Below are 24174 nucleotides of genomic sequence, written 5' to 3' on the forward strand. Positions count from 1 at the left end.
TAAGAATCCATGGACCTTGATTCAATTGTCTATCTGCTGTATATTTGTAACCAGTTCTTCAAATATGGTACAATGGGCCTATACGGAGAGTGTTTGTCAACAGATCGCTTTTATTTTTTAAATCAATGTGCTGTTGCGCTGTCAGGTGACCAGCTATAATGTATTAAAATTTATCGTACTTCTGAGAGATGTCTCACATCATAAACTCATCGTTTACACACAAAATTAACCCAAAATACAATGAAAATACTCTCGTCAGAATCGTTTGACAGCCTGAAGACTGAAGACTGCAAATAAATATTGACGAACATTTTCTATCGAGCAATACAGGATTCCTGTTATAGGGGGAATTGCATAACTTCAAGACATTTTAATAGATGGATTTGAGTTACATACCATCCTGCACCACAAGAAAGGCATTGCACGTTTAGTATTCAGAAGTCAGGAGCCCAAAACCAATTTATGACTCGAGCCAACTGTCCATTATTGTGTTCGAGCTCGTTCAGATTTTCAAAACTTATTTTTAGATTAATCTTGTTGATTTGATTTGTGAGAAGAACATTTCAATGAATGGTTTTAGGATACTGAAGTCTGCTGTTTTTTCTTACATTTTACATGTGAAAAGTTAATGGGATGTTGTCTGTAGGTCACCAGTGCTGTGTCAACTAATCCCCACATCTTACTGATGCTTTCAGTGTAAACACGTTCGTCGTCCGACCAGCGGTTTACTGTATTTTATCTTTTACTTCCTGTTACCTGTAGGTTTGTAGTTGCAACTCAAAACAAAAAATAAATAGAAATAAGACGGCGCAGTGGAAAAAGTCCACAGTTGCATGTGGGACAGTCGACTAAGCTTATTGTATTGTTGTCGAGCAATCCAAGGTGTGGTCCGCCTTTCACCCGCAGTCATCTGGCATAGGCTCTATCTCCGCACGACCCTCGACAGGATAGAAAATGGGTGGATGGAAAACAGAGCGACTCTCCCATTCATGCGAGTTCTTGCAAAAATAATAATGTCATCAAACAATTACAACAAAACAGGACGGAAACACAAATCCCTTTTTATTTGAAATCTGATTTAATAACAATTTTATGTCGAGTAACAATCTGAAAACATGGATATGCGTGCAAAGAAATTCTGCAATGTATTGTCAACTCACTTCATATTTTGTTTCGTTTACAACATTACCCTCTTGTGGCTGTAAGATGTAACTGTCATCATTGTGATTTAGTCGCAACCTTCATCACCAACGCAAAAGTGACTTTGCCTTCACTTTTAAAACAACACAATATTTCAGATAAAATAGATTCAGATTGTGCTGTTAATGCAAAGCTTTAAATGCTGCATGTAATTGTATGTTTATTGTATTCCCATAATGGAACTTCCAGGAAGACAGCCCTTATGTGAAACCCTTAGGATCGCCCGAGTAAAGGAAAGAGAGATTTTTTTTGTGAGTAATTATTTTAAACAAAGAAATGAATATGGCAAACCTTCCCGAGTCGTGTGTTTTCTCTCATTAAGGTTCATCAATGCTTTGGGTGAAGTGTTCCCCGGTGTATAAACCGCAGTGGAGGGTATCCTTTTGGGCTGCAGCCCAGGCCATTTGAGAACTGGTGAAGCGAGCAGCCCATTGACCCTGTGGATCCACTGTCACCACCCCAGCCAATCCCTGCACTCTGGACTTCATGTAGGCCAGGCCCATGTCAGAGGCTGCCTCTGGCGACTGACCTGGTGACAGAACGTTTCATCATCAGAGGAAACATGAACTTGATGGTCAGTTGACAGGTGGCAAGATGACAGTGCGCAAATTAATCTGTCACAGTGATGATTGCAATGTTAAGAATGTTTATAAAAACAACTGCTGTTTTTGAAAATGATAAGAGCCTCAAAATTGATGGAAAAGTACTGCGGCTTGTAAAAGAGCACGGTCTTTGTTAGCACCATGCAAACGCCAACGTGGATGACTACTGTAATTTGCCATTGTGTCAAAAGAGGCCGGTTTTAGGCTTACTGTATAGTGCAAATCTAAAGGTTTCACGGTACTCTGGGAAAAATGAAAAATGGACTACATGTGCTTACATGCTCCTCAGTAAACCATGTGTGGCAGACGAGACAAACCTGATACGTATCATTTTGTGAGGAAATTCTGGCTTCGCAAATTCACCTACCTGAGGTATTTCATGGAGATCATGTACAGTACCGCAAATTCTACTGTCAATAACCACGACATGTGGGGCACACAGAATTTGCTTATAAAACTGGTACTGCTGGCCTAAACATTAACATGACATTTTTTAGTACGGTATTTAAGATGAATAACTTGTTTATCATATTTACATAGTTTCAAAACCTGCACTGTGAAATGTAAATTTTAAGATAATGACGTTTCTGCATTTACTGTGAACATATTCACATCATACTGAATATTTACTTTTCACATCGATTTATAGTGTGCACCCCAAACTTTTCTGTTTGCTTCTATAAAATTTAAGTTTGCGCCCACTATGCGCCAAGTAATGTGCAATGTCTTCTTTTACACCTATTTGAACACAAAAACAATTTGTTAGTGTTTCATAACGCTGTTCATTGGTTGAGCATGAGTCATTTGACAAACGTGGTGCAAACACAAATGACACTACATAAGTGCCAGGCATGGAGCAGGCATGTCCTTGAGGGCCGCTGTCCTGCGTGCTTTATTTCTCCTTACTCCAACACACTTGATTAAAATGATCAGCTCCTGAGCAAGCGCAGAAGAAGCCTTATAACAATCCTGATCATTTGAATCACGACTGTTGGAATAGGGAGACATGTAAAATACGACAATAGCCCTCGAGGAATGGGTTTGGACACCCCTGTAGAAGAGCAACAGAAAATAGGAAAAAAATAGTTTGTGTACTGTCTTGCATTTGCTATTAAGTATCAAAATTATTCATACTAGTGGGGTTGAGTATGACAGTTTTCCTTCGTACATGTTGAGCTTTCATTTTGGACAATCTTCCAATCTTCGGACAGTTTTCCAAAAGCCAGTATTGAGTGACCAGTCTTCATGTCGACAAAATATATACAATATACTTTTTAAAATAAATGCAGTGATATGGTTGTGTGGGTGTGCATGTGCACGTGTGTGTCAGTACCTTGCTCCATGTGAAACAGGATGAGTCTAGCCAGAGTAACCTTCATAATGGCCTCTCCATGGCCTGTGGTTGACACGGCTCCCACCTGATTGTCAGCAAAGCCTCCACATCCTGGCACACATATAAACATTACAGAACTCATAGTTCTTCTCTCTTGAATACTATTAAATTAGACGTATAAAGTCTCATTTAAAATTTAAGTCACATATTGTGGTCCATTTTGCACAGCATTTGCATATGACCTTGTGAAAGGAAACCTGTTACAGTTTTGCATAAACTTCCCAACTTCATGACTGATTGGAGGACCGACCTATGCAGGGTGTGTCACCCACACGTCCTTCCATCTTGTTCAGTATCCCACCAGTCGAAGTGGCACATGCTACATTGCCTTTGATGTCAACTGCCACAGCTCCAACGGTGCCCATCTTTCCCCTACACAACAAAACATCTCAGGCCGCTTGATATGCAGCGCGCGCATATATATATATATCCATCCATCCATTTTCCGAACCGCTTGATCCTCACTAGGGTCGCGGGGGGTGCTGGAGCCTATCCCAGCCGTCTTCGGGCAGTAGGCGGGGGACACCCTGAATCAGTTGCCAGCCAATCGCAGGGCACACAGAGACGAACAACCATCCACGCCCACACTCACACCTAGGGACAATTTAGAGCGTCTAATCAGCCTGCCATGCATGTTTTTGGAATGTGGGAGGAAACCGGAGCACCCGGAGAAAACCCACGCAGGCCCGGGGAGAACATGCAAACTCCACACAGGGAGGCCGGAGCTGGAATCGAACCCGGTACCTCTGCTATATATATATATATATATATATATATAGCAGAGGTACCGGGTTCGATTATTATATATATATATATATATATATATATATATATATATATATGTGTGTGTGTGTGTGTTTGTGTGTGTGTGTGTATACGTTGTCACCCCTATAATGTCCTGAGTTCACGTACCGGCAATTTATTTTCCATGAGGTGATTTTGCTTCCAGCGAACACCTTTACAATGTAAACGTCATTATAACGACCAGATTTTTCCCACAAAATAGTGAAAAGGCCTTCATTACAACGAACCGCGGGAAGCTAACTGCCGCGACCTTGCTTATGAACAAAATGTACAATGCGGGATTCCCTACCATTGCTTAGCAACACTACCGATTGAGTACGTACATTGTTGTACAACTTCCTCCCGTAGCTCATGGAGGCACGGCACGGCCCTGAGCACATGGTCTGAAAACGTTTCTGATAAACGGAAAGAAATCTCGCTCTCTGTGAAGACTGAAACTGTCTCTCACTTTTGCAAGGGAGTCTCTCAGACGTCGGCACCAGTTGCAGTTGTCTATAGGTGGTAACATTTGCTGACTGAATGTTTTCAAAGATGAAGTAGAAACGCTACAGTGTTTGTTTCATGTCTTATAAAGTCATTTCTTCTTCATATCCACGTTATTTATAATTGACATGTTAATACTGGTCGACTGGTTAGCACGTCGGCCTGATAGTGCAGAGGTGCAGGGTTTGACACCCGTACAAAACTCACGCAGGCACGGAGAAAGCATGCCAACTCCATACATGCAGGCCGAAGCCAGAATTGAAACTTGCAATTCTGCACCGTGAGGCCGACGTGCTAACCAGTCGACACAATACAATACATCTTTATTTGTAGAGCACTTTCAAAACAGATGCAGCTGTAATAAAGCACTTTACAGAACAGTTAACGTGAAATAATCATAATACAACAGAACAAAACATGCTATATTTACCTTAAAGGGAAAGTAAAGTTAATTTTTTTTCTCAATAATAATATGTTCACTAGTCTAAAGATGACATTCTGATTATGAATGTGTTTGTGGAATATGGATTTCAGCAGCAAAAGCCACCTGTTTTCATACATCTCAGGGGGCGGCCATTTTGCCACTCACTGTCAAATGCCAAAATGGCCACCCCCTGAGATGGATAAAAACGGGCTGACCAGTCAACCAAATCCCAGGTGGCCACCTCAACTGTGCATTTTTATGAAAATTCCATTTCTTTTTTTTCATTTTGTGAACATGAGACTGAAAGGCTGCACAAACAAGTGTGTACACTAAAACAAAATATATAACAACATTAATATGACCCCCGCCCCCCTTCCCTACACCCGTCGCGGTCTACCAGTCGACTGCTCCTGCTATAGACTCGGGACCGATCTCAACACAAGCATAGGGCTATTGCTCAAGTATATCTTTCTACATTTTAACTGCATGATAATATATGATTCCATTGACCCTTGTGAGGATGAAGTGATAATGGATGGATAGATTAATTATCAAATCCGCATTTGAATGAGGTATTTTCTGCTGAATCTCATTTCGGTAGAACTTTGTATTTGTATGTAAAAAAAATACTGTTTATAAGTTCTGCAAGATATAAAAACAAATGTCACAAATCAACATAGTCAGTAGAAATTAGACATGTAACCCCATTGAGTGGAAAATATACCATGTTCGTCTTTTCCTTTTGGAATCTAAAGGGATTAAAACTATTATATGACATGACTTACATTTGGCACTCCACAGGGTTGGCATCAGGTGCCAGGTTTCTTTCCCAACGCATTCGGGAGTATTCAGTGATGAGGGATTCTTGCGGCACCTCAGGGACACCCATGGCCAGGGCAAACTGATTAGCACCATGTGCTGTCAGACAGGTATGAGTGGTCTTGAATAAAGACGAAAGTTTATAAGAGACTACAAATCAAATTTTTAACATCATTAAAATCCATTTATGGTACATGTCATTTGGTTGAAATTTTCATGAGCCTTAAATGAGATGAGTCCACATGGAGCGACAATTCATTCATGAGACAAATTCTTGTGCACAATATGCCGATTAAATTGAGCTCAGTAGTAACGAAAGTAAGGCAGGAAGTTGCCAAAAATCAAATAAGTATTAAGGATATAAAATAGATACCATAAAATCCCGTGTCTAACATGCTTGTATAACACAGTATGCCACCCAAATCACCCTAAAAAAAGGTTTTTCTCTGTAATTGTGTACCGTATTTTCCCGACGATAAGCCACTACTTTTTCCAAAACTTTAAATCCTGCAGTTTTAATGCAATGTGGTTTATTTATGGAATTTTACAAGCATCAAGGCATCAACAGATTTAGTAGGCAGCCGTCGGCAAGTGCTCTTCAAGAGCTTTGCTTTTAGTTTTTGTGTTTTCTCTTGTCACATAGTGTTTGTTGTTACGTAGTGTGGACCTGATGTGGATTGTTTTACTGTCTGTATCTTATGTGTTGTGTTGTATTACTTTCTTATTTTATGTTAACTGTTCTGTTGAGGGTGGCACGGGTACCCGCAGGGGCTCCTCTCTCTCCTGAGGTTGAGAGGAAATAAATGTAATCTGTGCTGTTGGTTGCACATATTGCACATATTAGACAATAAAGCTGACTTGACATATATCTGACCAATGAAATTACAGAACACGTCACAATGGACCAATGAAAGCATTCGAGTCTGCCGTCATACTGATTTGCTATTTGCGATTCGAACAACATGGTTTACAGTTGCGGTAGGAGCCAGCCAGCCAGCCAGTCAGCCGAGTGAGTGAGTGAGTGAGTGAGAGAGAGAGAGTGAGAGTGAGAGTGTGAGAGAGAGAGAGAGAGAGAGAGAGAGAGAGAGAGAGAGAGAGAGAGAGAGAGACAGACACACACACACACACAGAAGCGAGTGTGCTTAGCGTTGTGCGCAGCTGTGTAAAGGAGGAATTGAAAGTAAAAATAAGCAGATTTCAGTTTATTAAGAAATAGAGAAGAAGTGAATAAACACAGCCATCTCGGCAGTGCAACCGCCGGTCTAAGATCATCTGCGAATTTGCCTCATGTGACAACAAAGGTCTGAGAAAGGTTCTGGTACGCTATGTAACTATACCTGCACTCGGAATTTTGTTTTAGGGAGAGTGTCTACCAGTAGGATTATACGGTTGGTAATATCCCATTTTATAACATGGAGATCCACAGTTATTAGTCTGAAGTGGCTAATGTATGTATAAATTAGGTGTTACGGCTAGTTCTTGCAGATTTAGAGTATTGAATTTAGAATGTTGAATTAACCTATGGTGCATGTTTTTGGAATGTGGGAGGAGTACCCGGAAAAAACCCACATAGGCATGGGGAGAACATGCAAGCTCCACACAGGAAAGCCAGAATCTGGAATCAAATCAATGATCTCTGCACTTTGAGGCGGACAGATAATTTTACCCTTGAAATGAAATTATCAATAAATATCAGACTTTAAAAGAAATAGAAGATGTTCAATATTTGGAGTCATGTCCTTTTAAATTATGATGTATTCATTTTTGGCCTCTCAGAGAAGCCTGGCAGCTGGATAAAATATGTGCGACCCTCCTACTTGTCTGATTGGTTAATTCAGGGTTAAAACCAAGCATTGAATTCTGTAATAACAGTGGTTGAAAAAAATTTGATCGTTGGTACAAAAAAATCATATTTCGATGCAGGGACCTAGAATACTTCAATCCCACCTCATCTGTTAACAAAGTGTATGTTAAGAATCATGAATCCAAATCAATTGATTATTTACCTTCTCCATTACCAGTCTTGCCAGCTGCACAGGATTGGCTATATTGCGTACAGCAGAGACAGCACCGCTCGCGAGTGTTTTCCCATCCATTACGATGGCATCAATCTCCACATTGCCACTGGTGGTTAGCACTGACCCACATCCTAAAAAAACAACCCCAGATGAATGAACAAAATCTTGGCAGTACACAATAAAAACAGTGATATGGTAAAAATTTCCCTTTCCCTTTACAAAATGTAAAGGGAAAGTCAAACCCTCAAATTTCTTGACAATAATATGTTCTGTGTGCCTCCATTACTCTAAACATGGCACTGTATTCTGATTGATATTTCGCTTCTCCACTATATAAACACGATTATTGTGGTTAATATTTCCTTTCTGGAATGCGAGTTAAGCAGTAAAATCGTTTTTGTCCATCACAGTTGCTTAGTTGATTAGGTAACAACTAATCATGCCTTAGCTTCAGAAAACAGGTGAGCCGTTACTGTTCGTTACCTGAGCAACTGTGATCTCATTTACAGTTGACAGAAAGTGGCAAAATGGCTGCCCCCTTAGATGGCTATGTGTGGATTTTGCTGCTTAACTCATATCCCACAAATTATATATACATACACACACACACACACACACACATTGAGAGAGAGAGAGAGAGAGAGAGATGATAGTTGATAATTAGTTTTTTTCAAGTTGACACAGTTAACCACTGCGGTTTGTTGACTTGTTTTTTTGCTCTTCAATGCTCTTCTATGTCGAGTAAAAAGCCGGAATGGGAACCAATAGCTGTAATTTTTGCAGCTGCTAGAAATTGAGAATAGATCCTCAGAGCAGAGGGCACTATCGTTGGTATCTTCATAATTGCCACAACCACTATGGAGGTGTCACCCTTAAATGATTGTCTTCAGCGAACTGTTTCCAAACTAGAAACCATTGGGGTTTCTTTTTGGAGGCATAAAAACTAACGCATTTTGATTTCCGTGCAAGCTTGAGCGTGGCTGGGAATGTGGCAGACCGCGCTGCGCCAGGCTGGGCATTCCGGCAGAGCGAGGGCATTTTCTTTTACACGTCCTACACTTTGGTGGCTGAAAACAGACAAGTTGGGGCGCAGGTGGTACAACACGATTTGGGTGATTTTGATGGAGGTGCAGGCCTACAGATTCTGCTGGAACGTGTAGTTGATGTATTTAAAAATCACCCCCCTGGCTAAATTGATGAAAAAAAAGTTCATGAGTAATTTTGAGATGGATCTCAAAATTCTGTAATCTGTGGTGCAAAATAGTAGAAATAGCATTTATTATTATTTTTGTTTAATATACTTTTGCCTTTGTAATAAGCACCTCCTCACAGTCGACATTGTCACGTTGCGAGGTGGTGGTGGACCCCAAAAAGCAGGCAGGAGGGAGGAGCAGGGTGTATTTGAAGAATTGTATTTAAAACAAAGAAAACTACGAAACAAACAAAGTGCTAACAACCAAAACGAATCCAAAGTAGCCAAACAAAACCATGACTGTGGTAAAAAACTAACAGGAACAGAACCATGACAGAAACAAACAGCAACAAACAAACAAACATGACAGTAACAAAGGCAACACACATGACAGTAGCAAGAGCAACAATGACCCGACACTGAATGTTCGGGCTGGGAGTCCTTTTAAACAACCAATTACCAAATGACCAACAGGTGTGCAGCTGCCGGGGAAGCCCTACAGTGCCACCTGTTGGTCCCTAAACCGAATCATGACAGTACCCCTCCCTCAAGGGATGGATCCCAGACGTCCCAAAGTTGTCCAAAAGGGTTGCCTCGCCGGGGAACAGGAATTAAAAGCGACGGCAACCCTTGCCTCACCGCAGAACAAGAACAAAAGCGACGGCGACCTTCGCCTCACCGAAATACAATAATAAGCGACGGTGACCTTCACCTCGCCAGGGAACAGGAACAAAAGCGACGGCAATCCTTTTGGCTGGGCGTGGCCTGACGTGGACGGAGCTCGACGTAACGGGGGACATGGAACAACCGGACGTGAACAGGGGCTCGGCCTGACGTGGGCGTGGACTTGGCACGGCTCGTCGTCGACGTGAATGCGACTCAGCTCCAACAGACACGTGACGAGGCTCGGCCCACTGTAGACGGGGCTCGGCCCACCGTAGACGGGGCTTGATGAGACGAAAACAGGACAGCCGCATCCCCAGCGCTGCCTGAAAGGGGAAAGGGGTGTCGGCCGCAGACGCGCTCCGCCAGGCACATGGTGGAACAGGGACCAGTCCTTAGTACCTGCGGGGTCCAGGTGGTCGGGTCATTCCGTCACGTTGCGAGGTGGTGGTGGACCCCAAAAAGCAGGCAGGAGCAGGGTGTATTTGAAGAATTGTATTTAAAACAAAGAAAACTACAAAACAAACAAAGTGCTAACAACCAAAACGAATCCAAAGTAGCCAAACAAAACCATGACTGTGGTAAAAAACTAACAGGAACAGAACCATGACAGAAACAAGCATGACAGTTGCAAGCAAACAGCAACAAACAAACATGACAGTAGCAAAGGCAACACACATGACAGTAGCAAGAGCAACAATGACCCGACACTGAATGTTCGGGCTGGGAGTCCTTTTAAACAACTAATTACCAAATGACCAACAGGTGTGCAGCTGCCGGGGAAGCCCTACAGTGCCACCTGTTGGTCCCTAAACCGAATCATGACAGACATCAGCTGTAATGGAATCATTTCGGGTTTTCGAGTGTGCGGTACAGCAGTGCGAACTAGTTCAAAGTTCAGTTCATACATTTTGTTAATGAACTTGTTGAATATTTTTTTTGAACTTGTTCAGTTCATCAAAAAAAAAAAAAAAAAAGATCGAGCCATTGCCCAGAAAAAAATACTGACGTTTCCCCATTGTAGCCACCCATCCCATCCACACGTGTACACTAGACAGTTGCAAGCTTCAACCTACACTCTCATGAGGAAAACCTTGTTGCTTGGATGTTCATTTTGTAAATGAGGGGCAAATGGTTGTTTGTCTATGTGTGCCTTGCGGTTTACTGGCAACCATTTCAGAGTGTACTGCGCCTACTGCCTGAAGACAGCTGGGATCGGCTCCAGCACACCTGCAACCCTAGTTAGGATAAGCGGACCAGAAAATGGATGGATGGATGGATGGATAGAATTACGGACTATTGTCTTTAATGTGCAAGCACAAATATAATCTAAGGTAGGAACCTGGCTGATGTAGGAAATGAGCTGTCACACACACCAAAACATGAACAAGTAGATGAACATTCGTTCATTGAACTCATTCAGGTCCAACACTGCTCTCAAGATACTTTTTTATTTTAATACTAATTTACTGTTCAAAGCTGGTAGCTCTCTAGCCAGACGTCTGTGGAAAATGTTTTGTACACTATCCATCCACCCATTTTCCATTCTGCTTAGCTTCACGAGGGCCACGGGCATGGTGGAGCCTATCTCAGCTGTCTTCAGGTAGCAGGTCAGGCACACCCTGTCCGGTTGCCAGCCTATCGCAGGGCACACATAGATAAAAAAAAATATTCACGCTCACAATCACACCTAGGGACAATTTAGAGTATTCCATTAGTGTGCCATGCATGTTTTTGGAAGGAAAGTGGAGTACCCGGAGAAAACCCACGCAGGGATGGGGAGAACATGCAAACTCCACACAAGAAGGCCGGAGCCGGGATCGAACCCTGCACTTCTGCAATGTGAAGCGGCCGTGCAAACTAGTCGACCACTGTGTCGCTCTTGTACTGTACACTTAAAACCCTTGTGCCCTGCAGTTACACATCCTGTACACCTGACATGCGTTGTGTTGCAAAAAAAATAAATGCATGCCATGCATGGGTAATACCCCTCGTGGCATACATTTGTTTTTGCAACACAACGCATGTCAGGTCTACATGATGTGTACTTGCAGGCCACAAGGGTTAACCTTCGAGAGCTAACTTTGGCCATCGAGGACTACGAAGCGTCCCGTGGCTGGCTGAAAAGTTCATTGCATGACATCAGCTGAGCAACGCTGCCTTGGGTGGCGATCGAGGGGAGGTCGAGTTAGAGACAGTGAGATGGTGGAAAGAAAAGCCACCGGGTCCAGGAAGTATTTGTTATTGTTAGATTCAGACGAGCATGGACGTTGCATTGCTAAAATGGCTACAAAACGGACCTTTGGATGTCAAGCAGCTAAGACAAGAAGAGCTCTGACGCTGGAAGAGAGGGTAAAAGTGATCACAATGAAAGACAGAGCAAGCAAAATAAAAGACATTATCCAAGAAATTGATGTAAGTGAAAGTGAATGCTGATCGTAAATTTCGCAGTTTCTTTCCCTTTTTTTCTTTCTACACTGACAATATGAAGTGTCAAATAAGTGTGTGCTCATACTTATGCACTATTGGAATAAAAATAGAGTACACATACGTGTGTGTGTGCATGTACACATACGTTTGTTTGTGTGTGTGGGTGTGTGTGCTTACATCTGAGATCAAATTTGCTACAGTGAAAACCCCCTGTTGTGAAAAATTTCTTGCTGCAAACATGATTTTGTTGTAGAGGAGTTTCACTGTATTCTGGTCTTTCACAACTCTGCATTTCACAGCTCAGTTTCAGCCTTTCGATTCTCAGTCTTTTCTTATTCTCTCTTGTTGCTCGGTGTGTTTTTTTTTCCAATCAACTTGGAGCTAATTGTTTGAATCCCTTTTTTTCCCATTTGTCACTATTTCCATCGGTCCAGGCATGCAATATCTAAACTCTTTATACTTTTCAATCAAACTTTATTCATACAGCATTTTACATACATAAAAATGCACCTCAAAGTGTTTTTATTGGGATAATGATTGCTGTTCGAATGTCTGTCTCGCATTCATAGGAAGTAATTAAACATGACCAATCGAGAATAAATTGGGTTACAACAATGAACTGTAAACATAATCTCCAATGTCCTTTTGATGTGCCCATTCCACACAAGCAATAACCAAGCATGGCAGGAACGTCACCTCTCAAGTTATGTTAACCTTTGAAAGCGTATTTTTGATTATTTGGCAAAATTATTCGCAGGGAACTCAATTTTTGAGTCGCCTGTGTCCCAGAGGGAAACAAAAAACAGAGACCAAAATGCAACAGAATGCTGTTACCTCACCTGCATTGAAGCTGGGGTTATTCTCCAGTTTGGTCACAGCTTCAACCACAGCATCCATGCTGCTTCCCCCACTCTGGAGGATGGCATACCCAGATCGAGCAGCTGCGCAAACCCCAGCCTTGGACTGCATTGCTCTCTCTTTTGGCACATAGCCAGCTCCTCCATGGACGACCACTACAGGAAGCATGTTGATCACCGCTGCAAAAGCTGGGAAAAGAAAAAAATGTACAACATGAGGACATACTGTAATTCATAGTGCATTTGAATCACATTAAAAGATTTTTCTCTATTTATAGATGGAAAAAATTAAAGTGCATTAGAAAAGCACCCCCCGCGACCCTAGTGAGGATCAAGCGGTTCGGAAAATGGATAGAAAAGCACTCAGAGTATCCATCAACTGAAATCTTTTTCATAATTGCTCCCCTTGGTTAAGTGGAAATTCTTGATCTGGATTCAGATTTATGTCAAGGTGTAAACAGGATATTAGCAACATTTTATTGTTGGTGATATGGTTCGTGTGTGACATATAGATATCACAGTTTAGAGCTGACTTGTAATAAACAGCCAATGATCCAAGCTTGTACTGTCCCTTGCATTTGTGGTTCATTTTGCAGAAATCCTAAATGCTAATGCTGGTTGAACTTTATAATTGGTCATTTTCCAAAACAAAGTACTGTATTTTCTGCACGATAAGGTGCTTTGGATTATAAGGCGTACCTTCAATGAATGGCCAATTTTTTAAACTGTTTTCATATACAGTAAATATTCCCATCCCCGGAATTCTATGGAAAGGAATATCCTTCACCCGGAATAAAAACCTATGCATTAACATTTTGACCACGATATTACGTGTTACCAGGAACTTGCGTAAGCGGAAATTCCACTACCCGTAACCCGGATGGAGGTGTAATGCCGCGGGAGCTTAAATACACGCAACGCCCACCCGATGCGACGGAAAAGACTGACGCTGAAACAAGTTTTCACTTTGCGTTTTTCGATCATCAGATTCTAAACGACGACGTGTAAGTGAGTTTTTATTGCCGTGCGTTTTACTGTGAATGATTTTAACTTTATTCACTTACGTCCTGGAGAACGCGGCACTAGCTTAAAAGCAGCACCCACTCGACATGACCGAAGAAACGTGTTCGCTTCGCCGTTTTCATTCATCAGATTCGAAACGAAGACGTGTAAGCGACTTTTTATTGAAGTGCGTTTTACTGTAATTGTGAAAGATTTTAACTTTATTCACTTACGTCGCATAGATCATCGCATCGAAACGTAGAAGAACTGTAACGACTGGAGCGGAGCGAGTGAAATGCATTCGTTTGAGCGAGGCTGGACACAAAGTTAAAAAGATCCAGCAGACACTTGGAGTCGGAAAGACGCAAATCTACGAAACTTTAAAAAACAAGGCATCGATTCAACTCCTGATGACAAGCCACCATCCAGCAAGGAAGCAATGCAAATGGCAACAAAAATCCTTCAGTATGCACAAGAATTACCAGACATCGGTGATCAACGGGACAGTTACTTGCAACTAGCAAGAAAACTGTATGACACGCAGGCAAACATTGTCATAAACCAAAGAATGCATCCAACAAAACAATCCAAAATACACATTTTTTTCCCAAGACAGAAAAAAATAAACATTAAAATACTGTATGTATTTTACTGTTGTGATTTTTTTGGGATACACCTGTATTGCAGTTTTTGTGATATAAACAGTTTTTGGACAGTATATTTTTGTATTTTATTGATTGTGTTGTTAGACGTGCACCCCTCCGTGAGCCGTCACCTTACCGTGGTGGAGGGGTTTGTGTGTCCCAATGATCCTAGGAGCTAAGTTGTCTGGGGCTTTATGCCCCTGGCAGGGTCACCCATGGCAAACAGGTCCTAGGTGAGGGACCAGACAAAGCACGACTCATAAAACCCCTTATGATAAATAAAATCAATGGCACTCAGTTTCCCTTGCCCGGACGCGGGTCACCGGGGCCCCCCTCTGGAGCCAGGCCTGGAGGTGGGGCTCGTTGGCGAGCGCCTGGTGGCCGGGCCTACACCCATGGGGCCCGGCCGGGCTCAGCCCGAAGAGGCAACGTGGGTCCCCCCTCTCAAGGTCTCACCACCTGTGGGAGGGGTCAAATGGGTCGGTTGCAATGTGAGCTGGGCGGCAGCCAAAGGCGGGGACCCTGGCGGTCCGATCCTCGGCTGCAGAAGCTAGCTCTTGGGACATGGAATGTCACCTCTCTGGCAGGGAAGGAGCCCGAGCTGGTGTGTGAGGCAGAGAATTTCCGACTGGATATAGTCGGACTTGCCTCCACACACAGCCTGGGTTCTGGTACCAGTTCTCTCGAGAGGGGTTGGACTCTCTTCCACTCTGGAGTTGCTCACGGTGAGAGGCGCAGAGCAGGTGTGGGCATGCTCATTGCCCCCCGGCTCAGTGCCTGTACATTGGGGTTCACACCGGTAGACAAGAGGGTTGCCTCCCTCCGCCTTCGGGTGGGGGGACGGGTCCTGACTGTTGTTTGTGCATATGCACCAAACAGCAGCTCAGCATACCCACCCTTTTTGGAGTCCTTGGAGGGTGTGCTGGAGAGTACTCCTGCTGGGGACTCCCTTGTTCTGCTGGGGGACTTCAATGCTCACGTGGGCAATGACAGTGAGACCTGGAGGGGCGTGATTGGGAGGAACGGCCCCCCGATCAGAACTCGAGTGGTGTTTTGTTATTGGACTTCTGTGCTCGTCACGGATTGTCCATAACGAAGACCTTGTTCAAACATAAGGGTGTCCATATGTGCACTTGGCACCAGGACACCCTAGGCCGCAGTTCGATGATCGACTTTGTGGTTGTATCATCGGATTTGCGGCCGCATGTTTTGGACACTCGGGTGAAGAGAGGGGCGGAGCTGTCAACTGATCACCACCTGGTGCTGAGTAGGCTCCGATGGTGGGGGAAGATGCCGGTCCATCCTGGCAGACCCAAACGTATTGTGAGGGTTTGTTGGGAGCGTCTGGAGGAATCCCTTGTCAGAAGGAGTTTCAACTCCCACCTCCGACAGAGCTTTTCCCATGTTCCGGGGGAGGCGGGGGACATTGAGTCCGAATGGACCATGTTCCGTGCCTCTATTGTTGAGGCGGCCAATCTGAGTTGTGGCCGTAAGGTGGTTGGTGCCTGTCGTGGCGGCAACCCCCGTACTCGCTGGTGGACACCAGCAGTAAGGGATGCCGTCAAGCTGAAGAAGGAGTCCTATCGAGCCTTTATGGCCTGTGGGACCCCAGAGGCAGCTGACGGGTATCGACTGGCCAAGCGGAACGCAGCTTCGGTGGTCGCCGAGGCAAAAACCCGAGCGTGGGAAGAGTTCGGTGAGGCCATGGAAGCCGACTTCCGGACGGCTTCGAGGAAATTCTGGTCAACCATCCGACATCTCAGGAGGGGGAAGCGGTGCACCACTAACACTGTGTACAGTGGGGATGGGGCGCTGCTGACTTCGACTCGGGACGTTGTGAACCGGTGGGCAGAGTACTTCGAAGACCTCCTCAACTCCACCAACACGTCTTCCTTGGGGGAAGCAGAGTCTGGGGACCTTGAGGTGGGCTCTCCTATCTCTGTGGTTGAAGTCACCGATGTGGTTAAAAAGCTCCTCGGTGGCAAGGCCCCAGGGGTGGATGAGATCACCAGGATGATGGTCAGCAGACAAGGTTTATGTTTTATGTGACTTTTAATAGCAACGTGGCAGAGTCATCAAACATGCGGTGTGCTCACTCGCAGTCACTTTCTGGAACTCCCCCTTATAGGCGGGACCTCTCAATCAACTGGAGTATGACCTACAGTACAAACGTTCATAAAGCACTTCTCATATAATAATAGCCTATTATATGACAGCCGACATGACGCTCGAAGTCAGACGGACACCTTTTTTTCTGATAATCAGTGTGTTTTCCGTATTGCCCAAACATATATTTTTATTCGAGCGAGGGTGAGGTCTGGCTTGTTTCGGCAATCGGCATCGTGTCGCCAGACGCACTTCCTTAGGATACACTGTGCGGGCTTTTGCTGCGTCAACGCCCCCTGCACTGAGTCGACGCCCCCTGGACTAAGTGGCGCAGCTTGGACTGTGCCAAGCAGCCGATGCAGTCTAAACTGCACCGGTGCAGTTCACGTGTCAATTAGCAGCCTGGACTGTGTCAACGCAGCCGATGCAGTCTAAACTGCGCCGGTGCAGTTCACGTGTCAATTAGCAGCCTGGACTGTGTCAACGCAGCCGATGCAGTCTAAACTGCGCCGGTGCAGTTCACGTGTCAATCACGTGACGTAATGAAGCAGCACATGCACCGACACGTGGTTTGCTCTGTGAGCCCGGCGCATGCGTCAACGCATCGGTGTCGCTGGACCCATCACTATAATTCGTCAAGTTCACCCTGCTCCTCCCTCCTGCCTGCTTTTTGGGGTCCACCACCACCTCGCAACGTGACAGAATGACCCGACCACCTGGACCCCGCAGGTACTAAGGACTGGTCCCTGTTCCACCATGTGCCTGGCGGAGCACGTCTGCGGCCGACACCCTTTTCCCCTTCAGGCAGCGCTGGTGATGCGGCTGTCCCATGTCCCCCCTTCAGGCAGCGCTGGTGATGTGGCTGTCCCATGTCCCCCCTTCAGGCAGCGCGGGTGATGCGGCTGTCCCATGTTCCCCCTTCAGGCAGCGGAGCTTATGCGGCTGTTCCATGTTTTCGTCTCGTCAAGCCACGTCTACGGTAGGCCGAGCCCCGTCCGCGTCCACGTTGAGCCAAGGCTCGTCACGTGTCTGTTCGAGCGGATTCACATTCACGTCCATGACGAGCCGTGCCACGTCCACGCCCACGTCAGGCCGAGCCCCTGTTCACGTCCGGCTGTCCCATGTCCCCCGCTACGTTGAGCTCTGTCCACGTCAGGCCACGGCCAGCCAAAGGGTTGCCGTCGCTTCATGATCCTGTTCTCCGGCGAGGCAAAGGTCGTCGTCGCTTTTGTTCCTGTTCCTCGGCGAGGCAAGCCTTTGGACAATTTTGGGACGTCTGGGATCCGTCCCTTGAGGGAGGGGTACTGTCATGTTTCGGTTTGTGACCAACAGGTGGCACTGTGGGGCTTTACCCAGCAGCTGCACACTCTGTGTCGGGTCATTGTTGCTGTTTGCTTGCAACTGTCATGTTTGTTTCTGTCATGGTTCTGTTCCTGTTAGTTTTTTGCCACAGTCATGGTTTTGTTTTGCTACTTTGGATTAGTTTGGTTGTTAGCACTTTGTTTGTTTTGGATTCAGTTTTCTTTGTTTTATTAAATATAATTCGTCAAGTTCACCCTGCTCCTCCCTCCTGCCTGCTTTTTGGCGTCCACCACCACCTCGCAACGTGACAGTCTCCTTCTTCCTTCGTTTAGTCAGGAGTTAACTATGCTTTTGGTATTGTCTTCGTTTCACTCTGGGCAGAGCTCACAAAGTAGTTGTCTGTTTGAGTGTGTGTTGGTGAATGCACATGTCAATTTGTGTCGGGCAGAACCCTTTTAGGTTACAATTGATTCCTGCTAATAATCACCAATAGATGGCATGGGAACACTAACAGGGAAACAATTGAATGGGGAATATAAAGAGACTGTAACTGCATATATAAGGGACATCGGATTATAGGGTGCACTGTAGGCTTTTGAGAAAATTGAATGCTTTTAGGTGAGCTTTATAGTGCAGAAAATACGATACCTGTATCTGATTGAGATCCGGAAAAACTTTCCAGAACTCAACCTGACATCATCATGAGACCTTCTGTGATTGCAGAGGCAATGCTTAAAGTTACATTTTAATAATATTTTTAGTTGTAAGAATGTCTTACTGTCACTGATGGTGTAGTGGTACACTCGCCTGACTTGTGTGGGGGCAACGTGGGATAGGTTTCCACTGAGTGACGGTGTGGGTGTGTATGGTTGCCCCCTGAGACTGACTGGCGACCAGTTCAATGGTTATTCCGCCTTTCGCCCAAAGTCAGCTGAGATAGGTTGCAGCAATTCCTGCGACCCGATTCAGGATAAGCGATGTTGAAAATGTGTTGATGGATGGATGAATGTCTCACCACCTCACCACCTCATAATTGAATTCAGTTTGATTCAGAGGGTTATGATTATATTTTATTACAGATTACTGATCCAACTCGACGAGTCATTGTTTTCTGTACATTTATTTCATTCTTCCCGTGGGACCACTTATTACATTTAACAGTATATATAAATACTGTATACTTCTTTTATGTCCTTCCAGTCCAGGTGACAGGAACACTGATGCCTTAGAGCAGTGGTCCCCAAACTCTGGCCGCGGACCGATACCGGTCCGTCACTCTTGACGCGCTTCTCAGTCACGTGAAATGAAACGTAAAATGAAACCCAAGAGTTAGCAAAATGAGTAAAAAACAAACGTCTTTGGGAAGGGGAAAAGGCCCAGCCAGGAGACAGAAGAGGAGCATATGACTTTCAAAAAAAGAATGCTACATTTAAGAGACAGTATCAGGAGTCCTACTTCAAATAAATTTATCTCAACGGGGGATTCCCATGCACCAAGCCCACTCTGCATAATATGCTGCGATGGTGGGTCGTATTTTTCATGCACTTGGTATTTGCGGTGTATCTTATTTTGAATGCACGTTTAAACATTACCGTAGTGACCAGAGAGTGTTGCGACCAGACTCGTGTCATGATTTGTGTTTATTATGTTTAGAAAATATCACAGTTTTCATGCAGGTCATATCATATTATTTTGTTGTATTTATCTGCCACACCTTAGAGGCCGGTCCCTGAAAATACTGTCTGACGTTAAACCGGATCGTGGGGCAAAAAAGGTTGGGGACAGCTGTCGTAGGGCATAGGTGCCAAAGTCCGGTCTTCGAGGGCCGGTGTCTTCCATGTTTCCTGCATCTCTACCTGCTGCAACACACCTGATCCAAATGATAAGCTCATCAGCAAGCTGTGTAGGAGCCTGATAATGATCCTGATCATTTGAATTAGGTGTGTTGCAGCACAGAGACATGTAAATATGCAGGCCCTCGAGGACAGGACGTTGCCACCTGTGCCTTAGAGCTATTGACTGATGAAAATCAGTTGGGTATGACACAGTTTGCTCATGTTTGTCTGGCTCCAAAAAGTCACTAGAATTAACTAATGTAATTGGAACATAATTTGATCACCATTAGAATTATCCTGATTTCATCACAGGATCAGTGCCGACCGATCACATTAGTTTCTTTCCGCTGATTCCATTTGGGAGAAAAACAGATCAGACTTTTTGTAAATACTACTTTGTAAGAACAATGTTTAATGTATATGCAGCTAGAGCTGGGCGAAATTATGATATTTAGACCAAAAACAATACAAATATTTAAATCAATCATTTTTTCTCATCTCCTGTCGATCATCATTTGACACCAGAAATGTCACCGACAGGAAACTGCGGGAAATAAGAACAACAGACGACACTTATTTTGATGAGCAAAAGCTTTCACTTAGCATTCTTATGCCATACAGCTGACACCAGGTGCCACCAGTGCCATATAGAAACAGAGTCTGGCCAACTTAAGATCTTTCTGCTTATTCTTTTATTTTTAAGTTGTTCCCAGCAAGAGTGTCACGATATAACGGCTGACTTGAATCGTCTCCGACTGACGTCAAGAACATGTCATTCTGAAATAATGTTTAATCGCTAATTAAAGGCGCCAAAAAAGGAAGACTCAATTATGCTGACAGTGATATTGTACGGCGCCCGTTGCCAGTGTTTCGCGACGGAACCAGCGTTAGCGGATAGCCAGCTAGCCCCTAAGCGAGCAAGATGCAAGAAGCATCAGATCAAAACCAGTTTAATAGACGTAAATGACTCCGCACAATTTGATACTGACAGCCTGACACAGCTGCCATTCGTGCTGGTCACTTTTTAACAAACTAAGCTTACTTAAGTGTGTTGTTTTAGCCGGCAAAATGGCCACTGGAGTTATGACCTCACTTCATCTGATAGACCAAAATCTGCAGAGTGATTTGTGTAAAATCTCACGAATGAATCTTCACTCAGCACAGTTTAAATTCATTTCTAAAAACGAAAACCAGTTGGTCATTCATTTTTGAGTGGATTATTATTATTTTTTGTCTTCTGTTGTTATAACCAAGAAAAAATACCGATTACTCAATAGAATTTTCAGTTGGAAAATACTGGGCAGTCTGGTGGTCGACTAGTTAGCGCGTCGGCCTCACAGTGCAGAGGTGCAGTGTTGGATTTGGGCTCCGGCCTTCCTATGTGGAGTTTGCATGTTCTCCCCATGCCCACGTGGGTTTTCGTCTGTGTGTGCCCTGCGATTCAACCAATTCAGGGTGTCCCCTGCCTCCTGCCCGAAGACAGCTGGGATAGGCTCCAGCACGCCCCGCAACCCTTGTGAGGATAAGCGGTTCAGAAAATGGATGGATGGATGGATGATTTTACAGTGTGTGTAATTCATTCGTTGACCATTCAGGGCTCTAGACTAACTTTTTGTACTGGTTACATTGATGCACCCAACTTTATCATTTTATTTATTAATTTTTGGGGTGCAACAGCACCAAAAGTGACGCACACCAAAAATTTTCACTGCTTCACATTCAACACAGTTTTATAGGTTTAAAGGTCACTCCTTTGCTGCCTGCTTTTCAGGCAAGTTTGACTTGTAACTGATTAACAATGTGGTCAACATAAAGTTCTTCATTTGAATCACAATTCCACATCTGGCAACTTACTCTGAAGTACAGGTATTGATGCTTGAAGTGCGGTGTGTCAAGAGTGTTGGTTTGGACTTTTGAACATATAAGGGCTTAACATTCAATAAGGGGTCAATCATTCTTATCATTTAATCATCCACAGCTACTTCCACTCTGTCTGATGGGCATGGGTCACTCAATTTTTTTTCGGCATATCTATGAAAAATTAGGGTGCCTCGGCGGCCAAATTGGTGTTAGTCTCCAGCACTGGCATTTAAGATCTTTATTTTGTGACTGCATTGACACTGCATTGAAATTTAACACATTTTAGTTTTTAGACTTTAGTTTGTGTATCTACTGATGGGACATTTCAAAGCAGTTTGTTTGCATTACTGCGACTGGCTGGCAACCAGTTCAGGGTGTCCCTTGCCAACTCGTAGGCTGCAGCACGACGGTGACCTTTGTGAGGATAAACAGATTAGAAATGGATGGATCGGTTGTTTGCATTATTATTTTGTCTAAAAAAGATTTAGTTTATTTGTTGTTTTGAACTATTGCAATACTTCAGGGGTCCCCAACCTTATTTGCCCCACGGACCGGTTTATGTCAGACAATATTTTCACGGACCGGCATTTAAGGTGTGGCGGATAAATACTACAAAATAATATGGTAAGAGCTGCATGAACACTGTGGTGTTTTCGAGAGATAATAATAAACATGAGGAGTGTCTAATCCGGCCGCAACACTCTGATCGCTATGGTAATGTTTAATGCCTTCAAAATACGATACAACGCAAATTCAAAGTGCATGAAAATGTCAACTCACCACAATGCTGAATCAGTGCGAGCCCCGAGCTTGATTTTCTGCAACCGGGCGGTCCCATCTCGGGGTAATAGGAGACAATGACACCTGAAGTGTGTGCTTTATGTCGAGTCTACTTCGTAATTTTGTTTTAGTCGCTGTTGCTGCACAAAACACACAGGTAGCATGTCGGAAATAGCAACAGTGCTCTTGTGGCGATCTCAGAGTATTCAGCCATAACTTGAATACAGAACACCGGCAGAGTTGTTGTCTCGAACGTACTTTTAAGGCCGCCGTCATTTGCGATCTCCAGCAGTTTATTTTACTCATTTAGCAAGCTCCGGCGTTTTGTTTTTAGCGTAATCAGTCACGTGACGGAGAAGCGTGGTTTGACGTGCGTCAAGAGTGACACAGGTGGATGTAACGGAGAATCTGGTAATTTTTCAAACTAAAATATCTTTCGTATTCCAAAATAAATACAACAGAATTAATGTAAGTTCTTATTGTGCGGCCCGGTACCAAATGCCCCGCGGACCGGTATCGGTCCACGGACCGGTAGTTGGGGACCCCTGCAATACTTCATTCAAACGAAAAAAAAAAAGACAGTTCAAACAATTTGGATGTGCCATCTTTTTCCTCTTAATACCTTACCCAGGTAACAGATTGCGCTCGGTATCGGGAGATACCAGTGACGACAAGGGTACAAAAAAATATATGTATCCATCCATCCATCCACTTTCAACACCTGAGCAGGGTTGAGGGGGAATTGCTGAAGGCTATCTCAGCTGACCTCGGGCGGAAGGCAGACTACACCATGAAGAAGTCGTCAGTCAGTCGCAGGGCACAGATAGATACAAACGACAATTCACACTGCAAACCCACATCATCACTTCGTAAGAACCGATCCCACGCTGCATAAGTTAGCCGAGTGTACCACCACATCATGAGCGACACGAAAAATATTTATCATTATTAATTAGAATGTGTCACAATTGTGAGAATACACTATACAGAAAATGGATGGATAGATGCATGGATGCAGGAAATAGCTTCTTGTTTTATAAATAAACAAACTGACATCCCTGAGGCGTTTCTGAAGTTTCTCTGTTACAGAAAGGTTCAATTGTTGACATGAGCCATAGAAAGATGAGAGCAGTAAATTCGCTGAAAGTCATAATCTGTTTTACAAAACATCATTTTCTTGTGACGAAGGTGATCAGACAAAACTCTTGAAAGAGAGCAATAATTAATCCATTCAAACAGCAGACAGCAGAGGAGCAAGTTCACTTGTTTAATCTATTTTAAATAAACGTCCCGTATATAAATATTCACCTTATAATGTACACAAACTGAGGAAAATATTCCAAACGGAGTGGCTAATATACAGTATAATACTATTATTACAGCAAATGTCACCTATCAACAACAACAACCGGCTACGTTGCTTATTAGTGAATATAAACGACTATGCAACGTTGCTTTTCAGACAGAGAAGGAAGGCAAAAATACATGTTTTGACAGAAATGTGTTCGGTAAGTGTAATTGTCAAAATGGTCATGTGACCAGAATGTTTTATTTATAAACGTAACTTGTTGAAAGGCAATAAAAAGCACCACTATTTACCCAAAGGTATCTCGATGCAATATGGATGACGAAAGTGACATTACTTGCACTGTTTCTTTTTCTGGCTGACTGCTTGGATTCGTCCTTTCCGTAGTTCCGCTTTACTCAGCAATCCGGGGAAAACGATTCTTTGGTATCATCAGTCGAATAAAAACCAACAA

General features: G+C 43.9%; 1 protein-coding gene across 3 annotated transcripts; it reads right to left on the bottom strand.

The window, feature by feature from the left end:
• Window positions 1–1077: 1077 nt before the first annotated feature.
• Window positions 1078–24137, bottom strand: asrgl1 (asparaginase and isoaspartyl peptidase 1). Of its 3 annotated transcripts, none has more exons than XM_086121382.1 (7): window positions 24058–24137; window positions 12868–13074; window positions 7732–7874; window positions 5692–5846; window positions 3446–3567; window positions 3136–3246; window positions 1078–1729 (listed from the first exon to the last, which is right to left on the bottom strand). In XM_086121382.1, exons 2-7 carry the CDS (start codon window positions 13052–13054, stop codon window positions 1518–1520), a joined length of 930 nt encoding a protein of 309 aa, XP_085977508.1. In that variant the 5' UTR covers window positions 13055–13074; window positions 24058–24137; the 3' UTR covers window positions 1078–1517. The 3 variants fall into 3 exon arrangements, with proteins under 3 accessions (XP_085977508.1, XP_085977507.1, XP_085977509.1); XM_086121381.1 differs by having other exon boundaries at window positions 24014–24123; XM_086121383.1 differs by lacking the exon at window positions 24058–24137 and adding an exon at window positions 23042–23227.
• Between the last annotated feature and the right edge of the window lie 37 nt (window positions 24138–24174).

Source organism: Hippocampus guttulatus, chromosome 10, assembly GCF_054856545.1.
Source record: "Hippocampus guttulatus isolate MCC_2025c chromosome 10, RoL_Hgut_1.0, whole genome shotgun sequence".
In the NCBI taxonomy this organism is placed as follows: Eukaryota; Metazoa; Chordata; class Actinopteri; order Syngnathiformes; family Syngnathidae; genus Hippocampus; species Hippocampus guttulatus.